The following is a 13,682-nucleotide window of genomic DNA, read 5'->3' on the forward strand; positions in this document are numbered from 1 at the left end:
TCCCCGCTTGTGTCCAGTTTCTAATTTACCAATTCTTTGTAGTATACTTAAACGTTTTTCATTTGTTTTTTTCTGCAAATATGATACCCTTGCTTTCAGTTTACCCCGAGCCACCGTTTTAAAGCATTCCCAAACTGTAGCTGCTGTTACATCTTCCCTAATGTTTTCCTGTAAACATTGTGTCATTTCCTGTTCCAAAACGTCACAATATTCTTGATTGTTTAGAAGGCTTTCATTAAGTCTCCAATATCAATCCCCAGATTGAACCCCCAAGCCCTTTAGTGTGTTCCAGATGGCTGCATGGTCTGACCAGGTTATGGGCTCTATCCCCATATCCTGTACTTTATTCATCAGGGCTTTGTTAACTAAGAAACAGTCAATCCGGGAATAAGACTGGTGCACCTTAGAATAAAATGCCATGCGTCAATTAAGTTCCATTCTTGCAGGAGGAATTTTAATCCCTTTCTGTGAGCTCTCGAATAATCACCAGGTCCCTTACTAGAATCTAGGAACGGATATCTAGTCAAATTAAAATCGCCTCCAATTAGGAGTTTGCCCTCACTCATTGCTTCATAGTATTGGATAGTTGTATCAAGAATGGCCCTTGCCCAGAATTTGGTGCATACACGTTAATCAATGTATATATGGCCGAGCCCAACATAAATTTAAGGATAAGGTATCTACCCTCGGTATCACGCACAACCGAGAGTACGTTCACAGTAACAGATTTAGCAAAAAGGATCGTTACCCCACCGCTGAGAAATATTGATTGGGAAAATGGGTGGAGATCATTAATATTTTATTTTTTTTCCTCAAATGTGTTTCCTGGCATAACAGGATATCTACCCGATCCCAGATTGCATCTTGTAGTAGGCATTTTCTCTTACGTTGGGTATTTAGACCTTTAACATTCCAAGAACATATTTTGAGTTCTCCCATATTAGCGGCAAATTACGTAGAACGCGATTCTGTCACCCACTGTACAAAGCACAAGATACACCATACCCCATATATACATAATGACAATCCTTCCGTTATATAGACACTCGTAGCCTCCCCAATAACTGCCCTACGATCCTGCTGTGGTGAGTCCCCACAAGGCTCCTCCCTGTGGGTGGAGTCAACTCTTGCCACAGTCTAAGGGCCCACTTTCTAGTTCAACACACACAGAACGTAACACTCCTAACCCTGCCCACAAAGCTGAATGGGGAAAGGGACCCTGTTACTGCTGCACTCGTTCACTATGCTCTGTGTATGGAAGTTGCAGAGCAAAAAACACTCTGAACCACTCAATGAGTGATGACACTCACCCCACGCACTGAGCCTGATGTCACCTTTGCCACCAGAAAAAAAACAGGTCTATTGTGTAACGCCACTTGCCATCCCTAACATTCACTCAGGGTAACCCTGTGGTCACTTGGAAGATCCCGCCAAGCACTGCCCAGGCCAGCCTACACCAGCATGGCAATTTCTTATGTTCTTATACTGGTACCTGCCACCTGAATTCCTGCTTGCCTCTTGGCAAATTGCCCACCCACAAGCTATCCCCTGGTGGTTTCTAGGGACACTGAGGCCCCTCACAACAAGGGTCACACAGTTCCTAGAAATACACCCCCAGACCATCATTACAGATTATTGGGATCATTAGTTCAAGACAGGGAGAGCTAACAAACCAATACGTTTATTAAGAAAAAGTAGGAACAGTGACCAGATAAAAGATTTAAACTGTAAACAGAAATAGGCAAAAAAGGACGATACTGCAAAAGTTAACTGAACATTTTCAATACTTAGCTGGGGAGGTCAGGAAAAAGGCTGTCCACTCTCGTTTGTTTGGAACGGGTCCACAGAAACTGAACAGGGCCTCAGCACAGAGATCTTCCTCTTCACTGCTAGCTGAGGCTGGAGAGTTCCAGAACCCTCAGGGTAAGTTCTCTGTCTCCAGGGCCAATCAGGAAACACAGTATTAATAGTGAGCTTTCTGGCCAATGGCACTGCAGGGTGTGTTTTAGTGTTACATCTACTCAGGGCTGCTGGGATGTGAATGCTGATCAAGCCACCTTCAGTCAAGGCAGCATCCAAAGCCTCTGCCTGAACTACAGTGCAGCGGTCAAACACTACCTGCAAGCCAGCACACAGGGAATGAGCTCTCTGGGGAAAAGTGTCACATGGCAAAAAAATAAACTACAAATCATGCAAAACCCCCATGTTGCCAAAATCGCTACTTAGCTGAATAACATATTCAGCTAAGTAGCACTGCTCCGATCCACCCACTGCCCACCCATAACTTACTCAGCCATTGAACATAACTGGATATTCAGTAGCAGTAAGATAGATGGATAAGTCCTAATTATCCAGTTTTCTGACATCTGAATATCAACCTCCCTGATTCTTATAGCTTATGTGATGGAAATGGAGAAGTTTTATTGTTCTTGCATCCAGCATTTTAATATCTTTATTAGGCCAGTCTTCAATTCCAAAACTATATGAAAGCATATTAACTGAATTTGACTCCTGTGCAACTTTTCTGGTGGCTTGCAAAGTCTTCCTTTCTACTGAAGTTTTACCAGACACAGTACATTAACTTGATTTTCCTCCAGTATGAATTTTCTGATGCTGCATGAGTGATGTCTTCTGACTAAAGCTTTTACCACATTCAGTACATTTATTTTTTTTTAAACTTTCTTTATTAGGTTTTTCAAAGATTTACAAAGCACAACTCTCAAAGAAATAAAAGTAGTGTTATACAACAATGAATGATATTGAACAAGCAAAACCTAGAATTTTAACCTCCCCCTTCCCCTTCAAAAAACTCCAGCCCTCCCTATTTCCCCCCCCTCCCCCCTCTACCCACCCACTGTACACGGGATTAACAAGTATAAATGTCTTTATGCCAGTATTCCAAGATCCTTATGTCGTGTTCTCTGCGTAATAAACTTGTCCGCTGGTGAAGAAGGCTCATTGCATCGTCTGGCAGTTGTATGTCATCTTTTCCAAAGCCCATGGATCTCGATAATTTCCAATGCGTGGAGTTAAATATTTTGTAAACGCTGCCCATATGAGCTTAGTCTGCACAGATCTCTTTGGTGACTCTGGCTTAATAATAGCGTGCTCCATACAGCAAAGGCGAATCATTTTCTGGAACCAATTGTCATAGTTAGGGGGGTAATTATCTGTCCAATTTGCAAGAATGACTTGTTTCCCCACCTTCAGTACATTTAAATGAATTTCCTCCAGTATGGATTCTCTGATGCTGCTTGAGAGACGTCTTCTGACTAAAACTTTTATTACATTCAATAAATTTAAAAGGTTTTTCTCCTGTATGGACTCTCTGATGCAGCATGAGAGAGTGCTTTCGACTAAAGCTTTTACCACATTCAGTACATTTAAACGGTTTCTCTCCAGTATGCGTTCTCTGATGCATTGTAAGATATGTTTTGTCACTGAAGCCTTTCCCACATTCAGTACATTTAAATGGTTTTTCTCCAGTATGGATTCTCTGATGCTGCATGAGAGATCGCTTCTGACAAAAGCCTTTACCACATTCAGTACATTTAAATGGTTTTTCTCCAGTATGGATTATCTGATGCTGCATGAGCGATCCCATCTGACAAAAGCTTTTACCACATTCACTACATTTAAATTGTTTTTCTCCAGTATGGATTATCTGATGCTGCATGAGATGTGTCTTCCTACTAAAGCTTTTACCACATTCAGTACAAGTAAATGGTTTTTCTCCTGTATGGATTCTCTGATGCAATGTAAGACATGCTTTGGATCTGAAGCCTTTACCACATTCAGTACATTTAAATGGTTTCTCTCCAGTATGGATTCTCTGGTGCACTGTAAGAGCTTTTTGGTCTCTGAAGCCTTTACCACATTCAGTACATTTAAATGGTTTTTCTCCAGTATGGATTATCTGATGCTTCATGAAAGATGGCTTCCAATTAAAGCTTTTACCACATTCAGTACATTTAAATGGTTTTTCTCCAGTATGGATTCTCTGATGCAATATGAGAGATGTCTTCCGACTGAAGCTTTTACCACATTCAGTACATTTAAATGGTTTTTCTCCAGTATGGATTCTCTGATGCCGCATGAAAGATGTCTTCCAATTAAAGCTTTTACCACATTCAGTACATTTAAACGGTTTCTCTCCAGTATGCGTTCTCTGATGCACTGTAAGATATGTTTGGTCACTGAAGCCTTTCCCAGATTCAGTACATTTAAATCGTTTTTCGCCAGTATGGATTCTCTGATGCTGCATGAAAGATGGCTTCCAATTAAAGCTTTTACCACATTCAGTACATTTAAATGGTTTCTCTCCACTATGGATTATCTGATGTTGCATGAGATTTGTCTTCCTACTAAAGCTTTTACCACATTCAGGACATTTAAATCGTTTTTCTCCAGTATGGATTCTCTGATGCAATGTAAGACATGCCTTGGATCTGAAGCCTTTACCACATTCAGTACATTTAAATGGTTTCTCTCCAGTATGGATTCTCTGGTGCACTGTAAGAGCTTTTTGCTCGCTGAAGCTTTTACCACATTCAGTACATTTAAATGGTTTCTCTCCAGTATGGATTCTCTGGTGCACTGTAAGAGCTTGTTGGTCGCTGAAGCCTTTACCACATTCAGTACATTTAAATGGTTGCTCTCCACTATGGATTCTCTGATGCCGCATGAAAGATAGCTTCCAATGAAAGCCTTTACCACATTCAGTACATTTAAATGGTTGCTCTCCAGTATGGATTCTCTGGTGCTGCATGAAAGATGGCTTCCAATTAAAGCTTTTACCACATTCAGTACACTTAAATGGTTTCTCTCTTGTATGGACTCTTTCATGCAATTTGAGAGATATCTTCCGACTGAAGCTTTTACCACATTCAATACATTCAAAAGGTTTTTCTCCTGTATGAATTCTCTGATGCAATATGAGAGATATCTTCCGACTGAAGCTTTTACCACATTCAATACATTTAAATGTTTTTTCTCCGGTGTGGATTCGCTGGTGGATAATGAGATTGCACTTTTGGCTGAAGCTTTTACCACACACAGTGCATATAAATTGACTTTCTACTTTGGGGATTTTCTTCTGTTCAGAGTCAACTGCCTTACCACGGATGCTTTTTTCAGACTGAATGCAAGACAATGGTCTTTCACCAGTAAGTTTTTTTCTGCCTCTTAAAATGACTTCCCCCTCACATAAACTTTTATTGCATTCATTACTTGAAAATGCTCTCTCTCCTGGTTGGAATTTTCGTTGTCTTGTGAAGTTTCCTTTCTGATTGAAGTTTCTGTCACCATCAGTACTAATGAATAATTCTTCTCTCTGTATTGCTTGGTTTATTATTAGGTCTTGCATTTGAATGTTTTCTCCACTTTCAGAACATGAAAATGTTCTCTCTTCGATCTCCATTTTCTGATGATGTAATGAAGAGAACTCAGAACTGTAAGATTCTCCATCTTGAGGGCAATGAGAGGGTCTCTTACCTGTGTGCGTTCTTTGGTATATTAATAAGGATTCCCTGCAAGAAAAGGTTTTCTTGCATTCGATACAAGTGAAAGTGCTCCCTTCAGTGTGGATTCTCTGGTGTAATTTCAGAGATAACTTCTGTTTGCATGGAAAAGGTCTTGCTCCTGGGTGATTTCTCTGGTGCAACACAAAATGACACTTTCTATTAAAGTTTTTCCCACAGGTGTCACAGTGAAAGGATTTCTTCCCTTCCTCCTCTTTCTGCTGGAAGTCAGAAGTTATTTGATCACTGTTATTACTTTGGAAGGGATTCTCTCTTCTCAGATGTCTCTGGTGCTCAGGAATGTCTGTGAACTCCCTGTCACTTCTCTCACAAGCAGTGACTCCATCCGGTGAGTCTCCTGCAGAGTCTTGCTCCTTCTTCTCTGATTCCTTCTGTCTTTGGCTAATGTCTCCCCCCTCAATCCTCTGGGCAAGATTCTCACAGACATTTCCTGATTGTCTTGGTGTAAGTGCTAATACTATAGGGTGTTCTTCTCGATTCTCCTCCCTCTTCTCTTTCTGTATGACCTCATTGTCTGCTGGATATAAAAAGAAGGAATTAATCATGTGTAAGTGACAATGGCATGGAAAGCTACCAATAACCTGAGATGATTATTTGATCCTTCTGAACGTCTCAACACATGGTATCTCTGATATTAAAGAATTCTATGACTTAGCAGAAAGCTTTATGTGATGCCTATGAAAACTTATCTAAGCTGTCTTTATAGAAATATTCAGAGAAGTTAAGAAAATCAATGAGTTCTCTCTACCATACTGCGTAGGATGCAGAAAGAAAGCTGATGCAATATAGGAACTTTGGAGATCACACAGGTCCCTCCTTTAGGATTCCTATAGGTCTGGTTCCTCTGGGCTTATCTTTTTATTTATTTAATAACATTTATAATCTGCTTATAGTGGATCTGCCAAACTAAACATTATAATAACAAGTTAAAATAATAATCATGGACCATTAACCTTCAGCGATCTAAAAACAAGGGTTAAAATTTTAAATTTAATCTACTGCTACAGCAGCAACTGAAGTAATTCACACAGCAGTAGAGTTGCATGATCCCAAGGAAAGCTTCTTATAACTAAACGGGCTGTGGATGTTTGGAGCGTCTGCAAGGCTCGCAGGCTAGAGTGAGGCAGACCAATCCCTAACTTGATGCAATCATCAACAGTAGAGGGCAAAATAGATTGTACATCCAGATTGCCTCTCCCAGCAGATTCAGAAACCCAGGAATAAATGGGTTACAGTGGGCTCTGGTAGAACAAGATCTGTAACTCAGACACCCAATTTCCCCAACTTTGCAGCATCCTGTATATCCACCCCACTACTCCCACACAGGAGTCAGACATCCAGAATTAAAAAACCCAGGAAGGTGAAATTACTACTCAGCTGATAATTTTCTCTCCTCTAGGACAAGCAAGCCTGTCCACATAAGTGGGTTATGCACACCTACCAGCAGATGGAGACAGAAACCAACTGACTCGCTGATGTCACCCTCATATAGCCCTGTACTGACGTCAGTGTTCCAGTATTCTGCAAAAGCCAACTGTGGCAACTAATTAACACTAGAACTGTAAGTCCGGAGTTAAAAACACTTCCTCCCCCACTCATTCACTTCTTTTTTTTCTTCCAGCGAGCAAAGCACTGGGCTCAGACGAGAAGGAAATGCAGAAGCCGTAACAGACAAAGGCGGCAAACACTTACAAGGCCCTTAGACAACCCGAAGATCTGCATAGGCCTACGAATTCTACCTCAAATAATGTCCCTGAGAAAGGGGAAATAGAAAAATCAGTACAGTCCTGTAGAGGCAGCTCAGGGCAGGATTGTGGCTTGGCCTGCCTCTCAGAGAGGAAAGGAAATTATCAGGTAAGTAGTAATTTCACCTTCCTCTGCATCCAGGCAGGCCAGTCCACACAAGTGGGATGTACCAAAGCTACTTCCTCGTAAGGGAGGAGGCTGCTCATGTTCTCTCAACACCTGCTCCAGCAAAAGACGCAACTTCTCGAACCCTCACCACCATACAGTAATGCTTGGAGAAGGGATATAACCAAGACAACGTCACTGCTAGGCAAATCTTCAACAAAGAAACAAACTATACCTCTGTCCAAGGTACCAGTTCCTAAATGTAATCCACTTTGAAGTGCTGAATAAAGTGCAAAAAGCGGAATATAAATCTAAATAAATAAATACCGTTTGCACTGTCGAACGAGCCCTAATTAGCCTGGGTAATGGCAGATCCACATCCACCTACGCCGCTGTAATCCCATCTTTAATCCAAACTGCCACTGTGGTACGAGAAGCTGTTTCTCATGAAGTACGAAGAGACGATCTGTTCTCCGCAAGGTCTCAGTAACCCTAAGTTAATGCAACAGATGTCTCCGCACATCCAAGGGATGCCACATCCACCGCTCCATCCAACGAGGGCAACAATATGGACAGATTGAAAGAAAAAGTCAGGTACCACCTTGGACATGAAGGAAGGTACAGTCCTAACCTATACTCTGTCCAGTGTAAGCACCAGAAACGGGAAACTACCGAAGAGGAAGAAATGTGGGGCCTGCCAAGAAGGTCAGCACCAAGGTCAGGTACTAAAGCATACAAGTGTCCATAGTGGCAGTCAAACAGGCTTAACACCCTTAGAAAATCTAGACACTTCTGGATGCGATGGAAAAAGGTCTCCCTTGAACTCGACCCCTATACCAAGCCAAAGCTGCAACTTCTAACTTCAGCGTACTTAGCACCAGCCCGTTAGTCAAACCTTCCTGCTGAAATACCAAAATCAAAGAAATCACCGCTGTGGTGGGAACAGAGAACCATTCCCAAAGAACCTCCAGAGATGCACATTCGCCAAGGACACTAAACCTTCTCCTCTGGCCGAGGTACGGACCAATTCACAGCCCGCATCTGCTAAAAAGAGGGCAGAGAGATCCATAACCGTTCTGGAATTCACTCCAGAATCATCAACTTCCTGAGAGAGGAGCAGACAAGATCGTGCCACTAAGGCGTAACAGGAAGCAATCTGTAAGTCATCACCACTGCTTCAAAGGCCTGCTTAAGGATAGCCTCAAGCCCCTATCATGCTCAACCTTCAAGGCCACTCCTCCCTCCACAGAGATAATCATCTGATTAGAGATGGCACAGACAAGCGCATCCATGTTGGGAAAATAAACGCTCTCTCGCCGCTGGATCCAGGAGATACAGGCGTTCCAATGTACGACACCCTTTAAAATTTGCCTCTGCGGCGCCCTATTCAAGATCAATCATAGAAACATAGAAATGACGGCAGAAAAGGACCAAATGATCCATCCAGGCTGCCCATCAAGCTTATGGTAGCACCAGCCGCGCCATACAGGTTTCCCCCATAAAAGGGATCATCAGGAGGTGGCAACTGCCGTGGCATACAAGTTACCCCACACTTAGTTTCCCAAACTGCTAAACTCAGGGCCCTCGTTGTTCAATTCTTTGTTATCCCTTGTGTTGAAGCAGAGAGCAATGTTGGAGTTACATCACAAGTATAACGCTTATCAGTTAAGGGTAGTAACAGCCACATCAGCAAGTTACCCCCAGGCTTGGTTTCCCAGCCCGTAAAAGTCAGTCATGTGCTTGTTGGGTTGCTGTCCCCTTTTCCTCTTGCTGTTAAAGCAGAGAGCAATAATGAGTTGCATCAACAGTATGAAGGCTTGTTGGTTAAGGGCAGTAACCACCACACCAGCAAGTTACCCCTGAATGGCATCCATAACAGGGAAAAAACAAGAGGCTTTATGCAAGGAAGACAAAATAGGATTCTTCTTCGGTTCAGACATGGAATCCGCACCAAGAACACTCGGCATCTTTAATGTCTGGGAAATCAGGGCCGGCAGTTCATCTCTATGTAAAAAAGGCAACATGGTTCAATACGGTTCCAGGGTCTGCCTCATCATCAGTGCCATCCAGGTTCCTGTCGGGAACACCCTCAGCAAACTGAGACGAGCTCCGGCACTTAAACATAGAACTGGAAGAGGGAGGGTGAGGGTCCGACCTGGCAGGATTGGGCGAAGCTGAGGACTGTGCCTGAAGAAAGGATTGCAAACCCTGAAAAAAAAACTCTATAGTACGAGCCACAAACACAAACTGTGCGCACCACCAAACGGAAAACCTTGTGCGTGCAAATGTCGCTTCCAGAACTGGGCGCACAGCACATGTGCAGAGCCAGACGCACTAGAAGCACCAACGTTCCACTAGAGGGCAGTAAAGCAGGCACAAAAGCGGGCAAAAATGCAGCCTGCGGCCTTCCATGCGGCGTGCAAGAAACAAGCCTTGCAGTGGGGCCTAGCCCACCGGTAGCCACCTCAACCTGCCAAGTTCTGCCTAACACCACCGGGAGATGGGAACAAACGCCGGAACGGCGCACCAAGCACGGAGACCGGAGGAAGTCCTGCAGAGCCCTCTGTCATCACTACATTTTTTATTATTTGTATTTTTTTTAAACTCACCTGAGCTCAGCCCTTACCGGTGAGTACAGACACCACCGCTTTCGGCCTCCTGCACCCACTGCCTTTAAGCTGTACAATTGTTTAGCCTCAGCCTTACTGTTCCTTCTTCCAAAGGGTTTCAGTTCCCTAATTATCTTTATTTTAGATCAGACTGCTTGCTGTGGCTAAACCTTCGGGGGAGGCTTCTCTCCTGGATCCCTTTCTGTAATATAAGTCTCAGGAATCTCACAAGGAAGACTTTTTCTTTTTAGAATTTTACAGATAATTCATCTTTTATTAGTATTGAATCACAACAGTAAGCATAAGTTTCATTCTATGTAAATAGGTTATAAGTATTCCAGTATAACTGTAAGAATGGTCGTCTTCCTGGGGAGAAGGGTACAACGCAATGTACCTGCTGAGAGAGTGCAGGCCTTCTCCCAGTGTCCAGGGCTCCAACCACCCCTTATATACAGGTTTTTCTCTCTCTCTGACCTCAAGCCCTCTGCATGCAGTCAGCAGTCATCCTTCTGACCGCCAGGACACACATTTCCCTTCGTTCTACAAATAGCTTTACTTCTCCCATCTGTTTCCCCTTTGGTGCTCTCAGGCACGGTTTCCACAGATAAAACAAAACTTTGGGGTCACGGTGATTCACAGGCACATGCACCCGCCCTCTGCCAGATCCCAGGTTTCCCTGAGTTGCTGCAAAGGAACAAGAACAGTACAAGTTTCCACAGTTTTGCAGCCCTTATGCCTCAAAAGGTCATAGGTCATTGCAAAACTGTTACAAGGGTCAGGTCTTGTCTCTACATTTCCCTCTTGAGGAATTCCATGAATTAGGGATTCCTCACTATTAGGGAAAAATGAAAGAGCAATGGGTGCACGGGTAGGCAGGGCTCTTCAGCAGTGATTATAGATTATTCTTTTTCACTCAACGCACAATAAAGCTCTGGAATTTGTTGCCAGAGGATGTGGTGAGTGCAGTTAGTGTAGCTGGGCTCAAAAAAGGATTGGATAAGTTCTTGGAGGAGAAGTCCATTAACGGCAATTAATCAAGTTTACTTAGGGAATAGCCACTGCTATTAATTGCATCAGTAGCATTGGATCTTCTTGGTGTTTGGGTAATTGCCAGGTTCTTGTGGCCTGGTTTGGCCTCTGTTGGAAACAGGATGCTGGGCTTGATGGATCCTTGGTCTGACCCAGCATGGCAGTGTCTTATGTTCTTATTCAGAGGGGATCTGGGAAATCCCCACCACCACTTTTCTTCTCCTGGTGCTTCAGGTTTATCTCCCTTGCTACCTGCTCCATTGATGGCGCCGTGGCTGCAGTGATTGCCCCCGTGCTGTGAGTGTCCTTGCCCCTCCTTTGCTGCCTGTAGCCCCTCTTCCTGCTTTGGGTGATGTTCAGATGCGACGTAATGATTCCCGGAGCCCTAGTAATCTTATAATATATTGAGACAATAAAATAGGTTTCCCAATCTTACTTGTGTCTGTAGAAATTCTCTCACTTTTACTGGTTGAGGAAAAGGGATCTCAGGTATCAGCACAGGGAGGAGATCTCAGGGATGGGAGGGAGAGGGAAGGAGTATGAGAAGGCCAGGGATGGGGTGAGAATAAGGAGAGAGGATTAAGGACAGGAGATTAGAAAGTTTGAAAAAGAGGGGGAGGTTTGGAAATCTAGGATGGGGAAGAGGAGGAAGGAGAAGAGGAGGAAGGAGAAGAGGGGAGGATCTGGGAGCAGGGAGCAGGGGAGAGGTAGGAAGGAGAGAAGAGGAGGTTCCACTACCTGCAGACAGAATCTGAGATCCCGGGAGGGAGATCCAAATTGCTATTGCTGTAGTGGGGAGTGGGAGAGTGGCCCAGAAAAGAGAAGGAGATACTCCATGCCGCAGGAGACGGAGGGCTCTGGGGATACACCGGGCTGCTTCATTCTTACAGCATCAGTTATAAGCTGCCAATTTCTTATCAGGGGGTTCACTCCAGCTCTGTCTGCCTCAATCCCGCCCTTCCTGTTCCCTACACAAGAGAGGGGGGAAATCCAGGGCTGTGTGCACATTTACTGTGAGGCGCTGACCCAATGATGTTTAGTAAAACATCCTCTGTGTAAACTAGAAATGCAGATAATGCAGTCCTTACCTAGACCTAGAGAGCTCAGGGTCTCATAATTCTCCTTCATCACCTCCCTGTAAAGCTCCTTCTGCCCTTCATCTAAATACTCCCACTCCTCCTGGGAGAAAGAGACAGCGATGTCCTCAAACGTCACCCGGCACCTGAAACACAAACCAGAAACACTCAGGGACACGAGGAGGGGCTCAGCGGCTTTAACCTCTTAACATTTTATCATGGAAGAGAGGACACCAGGACCCCTCATCCCCAGGAACTGCCAGACTTGTTCCCCTGGAGTCAGTTTCCTTTCTGGACCTCGGGGTTTACAAGTCTAATCCCAGAGACAGAGAATATCAAACGTCTCTGCCTGGATAAATCAGTGAATAATAAAACCCAGGATCTCACAGAGCATTACCCAGAACCTCAGGAACATCTGATTCTGTCACATCAGGAGGGCTCGCTGTGCTCTCATCCTCCTGACTGCTCAGCCCCTAACCTTCGGTCATCTTTGATGCCGTTCCCTCCTTCTGCACATCCAAACACTGCTAAAGTGAGTCCGTTCCTCCTCTATAACTCTGCTTAAATCTCTCCCTTCCTCCTCGAGCCTGCCACCAAAACCCTCCTCCCCTCTCTTATCTCCTCCTGCTTAGACTTCTGTAACTCGCTCTTTGAATCGTTTTTCTCCCCTGCAATCTCTTCCACATTCAGCTGCATGACTTCTCTTCCTTTAACCTCGCTGTGATCTTCTCAGGTCGCTACATTGGCTCTCTGTCCACTTCCACCTACAGCTCAAGCTTCTCTCCCTCCCCTCACTCTGCAGCTCCTCATTTCTTTCTTTTCTCTCCCTTCCTCGTGATCGCTGTTCATCAGGCAAGTTGCCCTTATCTGTCTCTTTCTCCACCACTTTTCAATTCTGTGCTTTCCACCCTGCTTTGCCGAGTGCCTGGAAGAGACTTCCTGAGTCCGTGTGTATTGCTCCCTCTCTGGCCATATTCAAATCCAGTTTAAAAACTCGCCTTCTTGGGGTTGGATCCAAGATGGCTGCAAAGATAGACTCGCTCGGCATTGGATCCCTCGGGCGTGTTTACTTTGAGTCTCTTTTCTTGCTGCATTTTACCTGCGATGGGGAGAAAACGCAAACCAAGGTCTGAACCTTACCCTGCGGTTCCTCCGACGTTGCCTTTCTCCGGCCCGACGGACGCCCATGTGGGGCGCAGCGACACGAGGTCAGGGCTTCGGCCGCTGGAGAGTGGGGGAGGGGAATTTGAGCTCCCCCCTCTCTCCCTGGCTCAATATCGCCACTCAGCTATGAAGCTCTGTCACACGAAAGCTTAAAGCCATCGATCTTCCTCGTCACTCAGAAACAAAAACCCAGCGAGCTTCTGGCCAAGCCAATTGAGATTTTGTAAAACAAACTGAAGGAACTCAGTGAATGCAAGAAAAAAACTGTAGCGCAAGCCCCAGGCAGCGGAAGCGCCTTCTCGGGAATCTTTACTGCTTGCAAAGAAAGGGGAAGCCTCACAGGGCTGGGGGAAGAGTTAATATTTCCAGCTGGAAAGGAGATGGAGAAGGCCTGCAAGCTAACAAATTTACTC

General features: G+C 44.5%; 1 protein-coding gene across 1 annotated transcript; it reads right to left on the bottom strand.

The window, feature by feature from the left end:
* Positions 1-2,926: 2,926 nt before the first annotated feature.
* LOC115083553 (zinc finger protein 585A-like) lies at positions 2,927-12,171 on the bottom strand. The gene is given in 3 exon segments (XM_029587443.1): positions 2,927-3,219; positions 3,221-6,054; positions 12,118-12,171. Coding segments are annotated over 3 exon segments (3,138 nt in total). The 5' UTR covers positions 12,158-12,171; the 3' UTR covers positions 2,927-2,955.
* Between the last annotated feature and the right edge of the window lie 1,511 nt (positions 12,172-13,682).

The sequence above is a fragment of the Rhinatrema bivittatum genome, chromosome 2 (genome assembly GCF_901001135.1).
Source record: "Rhinatrema bivittatum chromosome 2, aRhiBiv1.1, whole genome shotgun sequence".
NCBI classification, from domain to species: Eukaryota; Metazoa; Chordata; class Amphibia; order Gymnophiona; family Rhinatrematidae; genus Rhinatrema; species Rhinatrema bivittatum.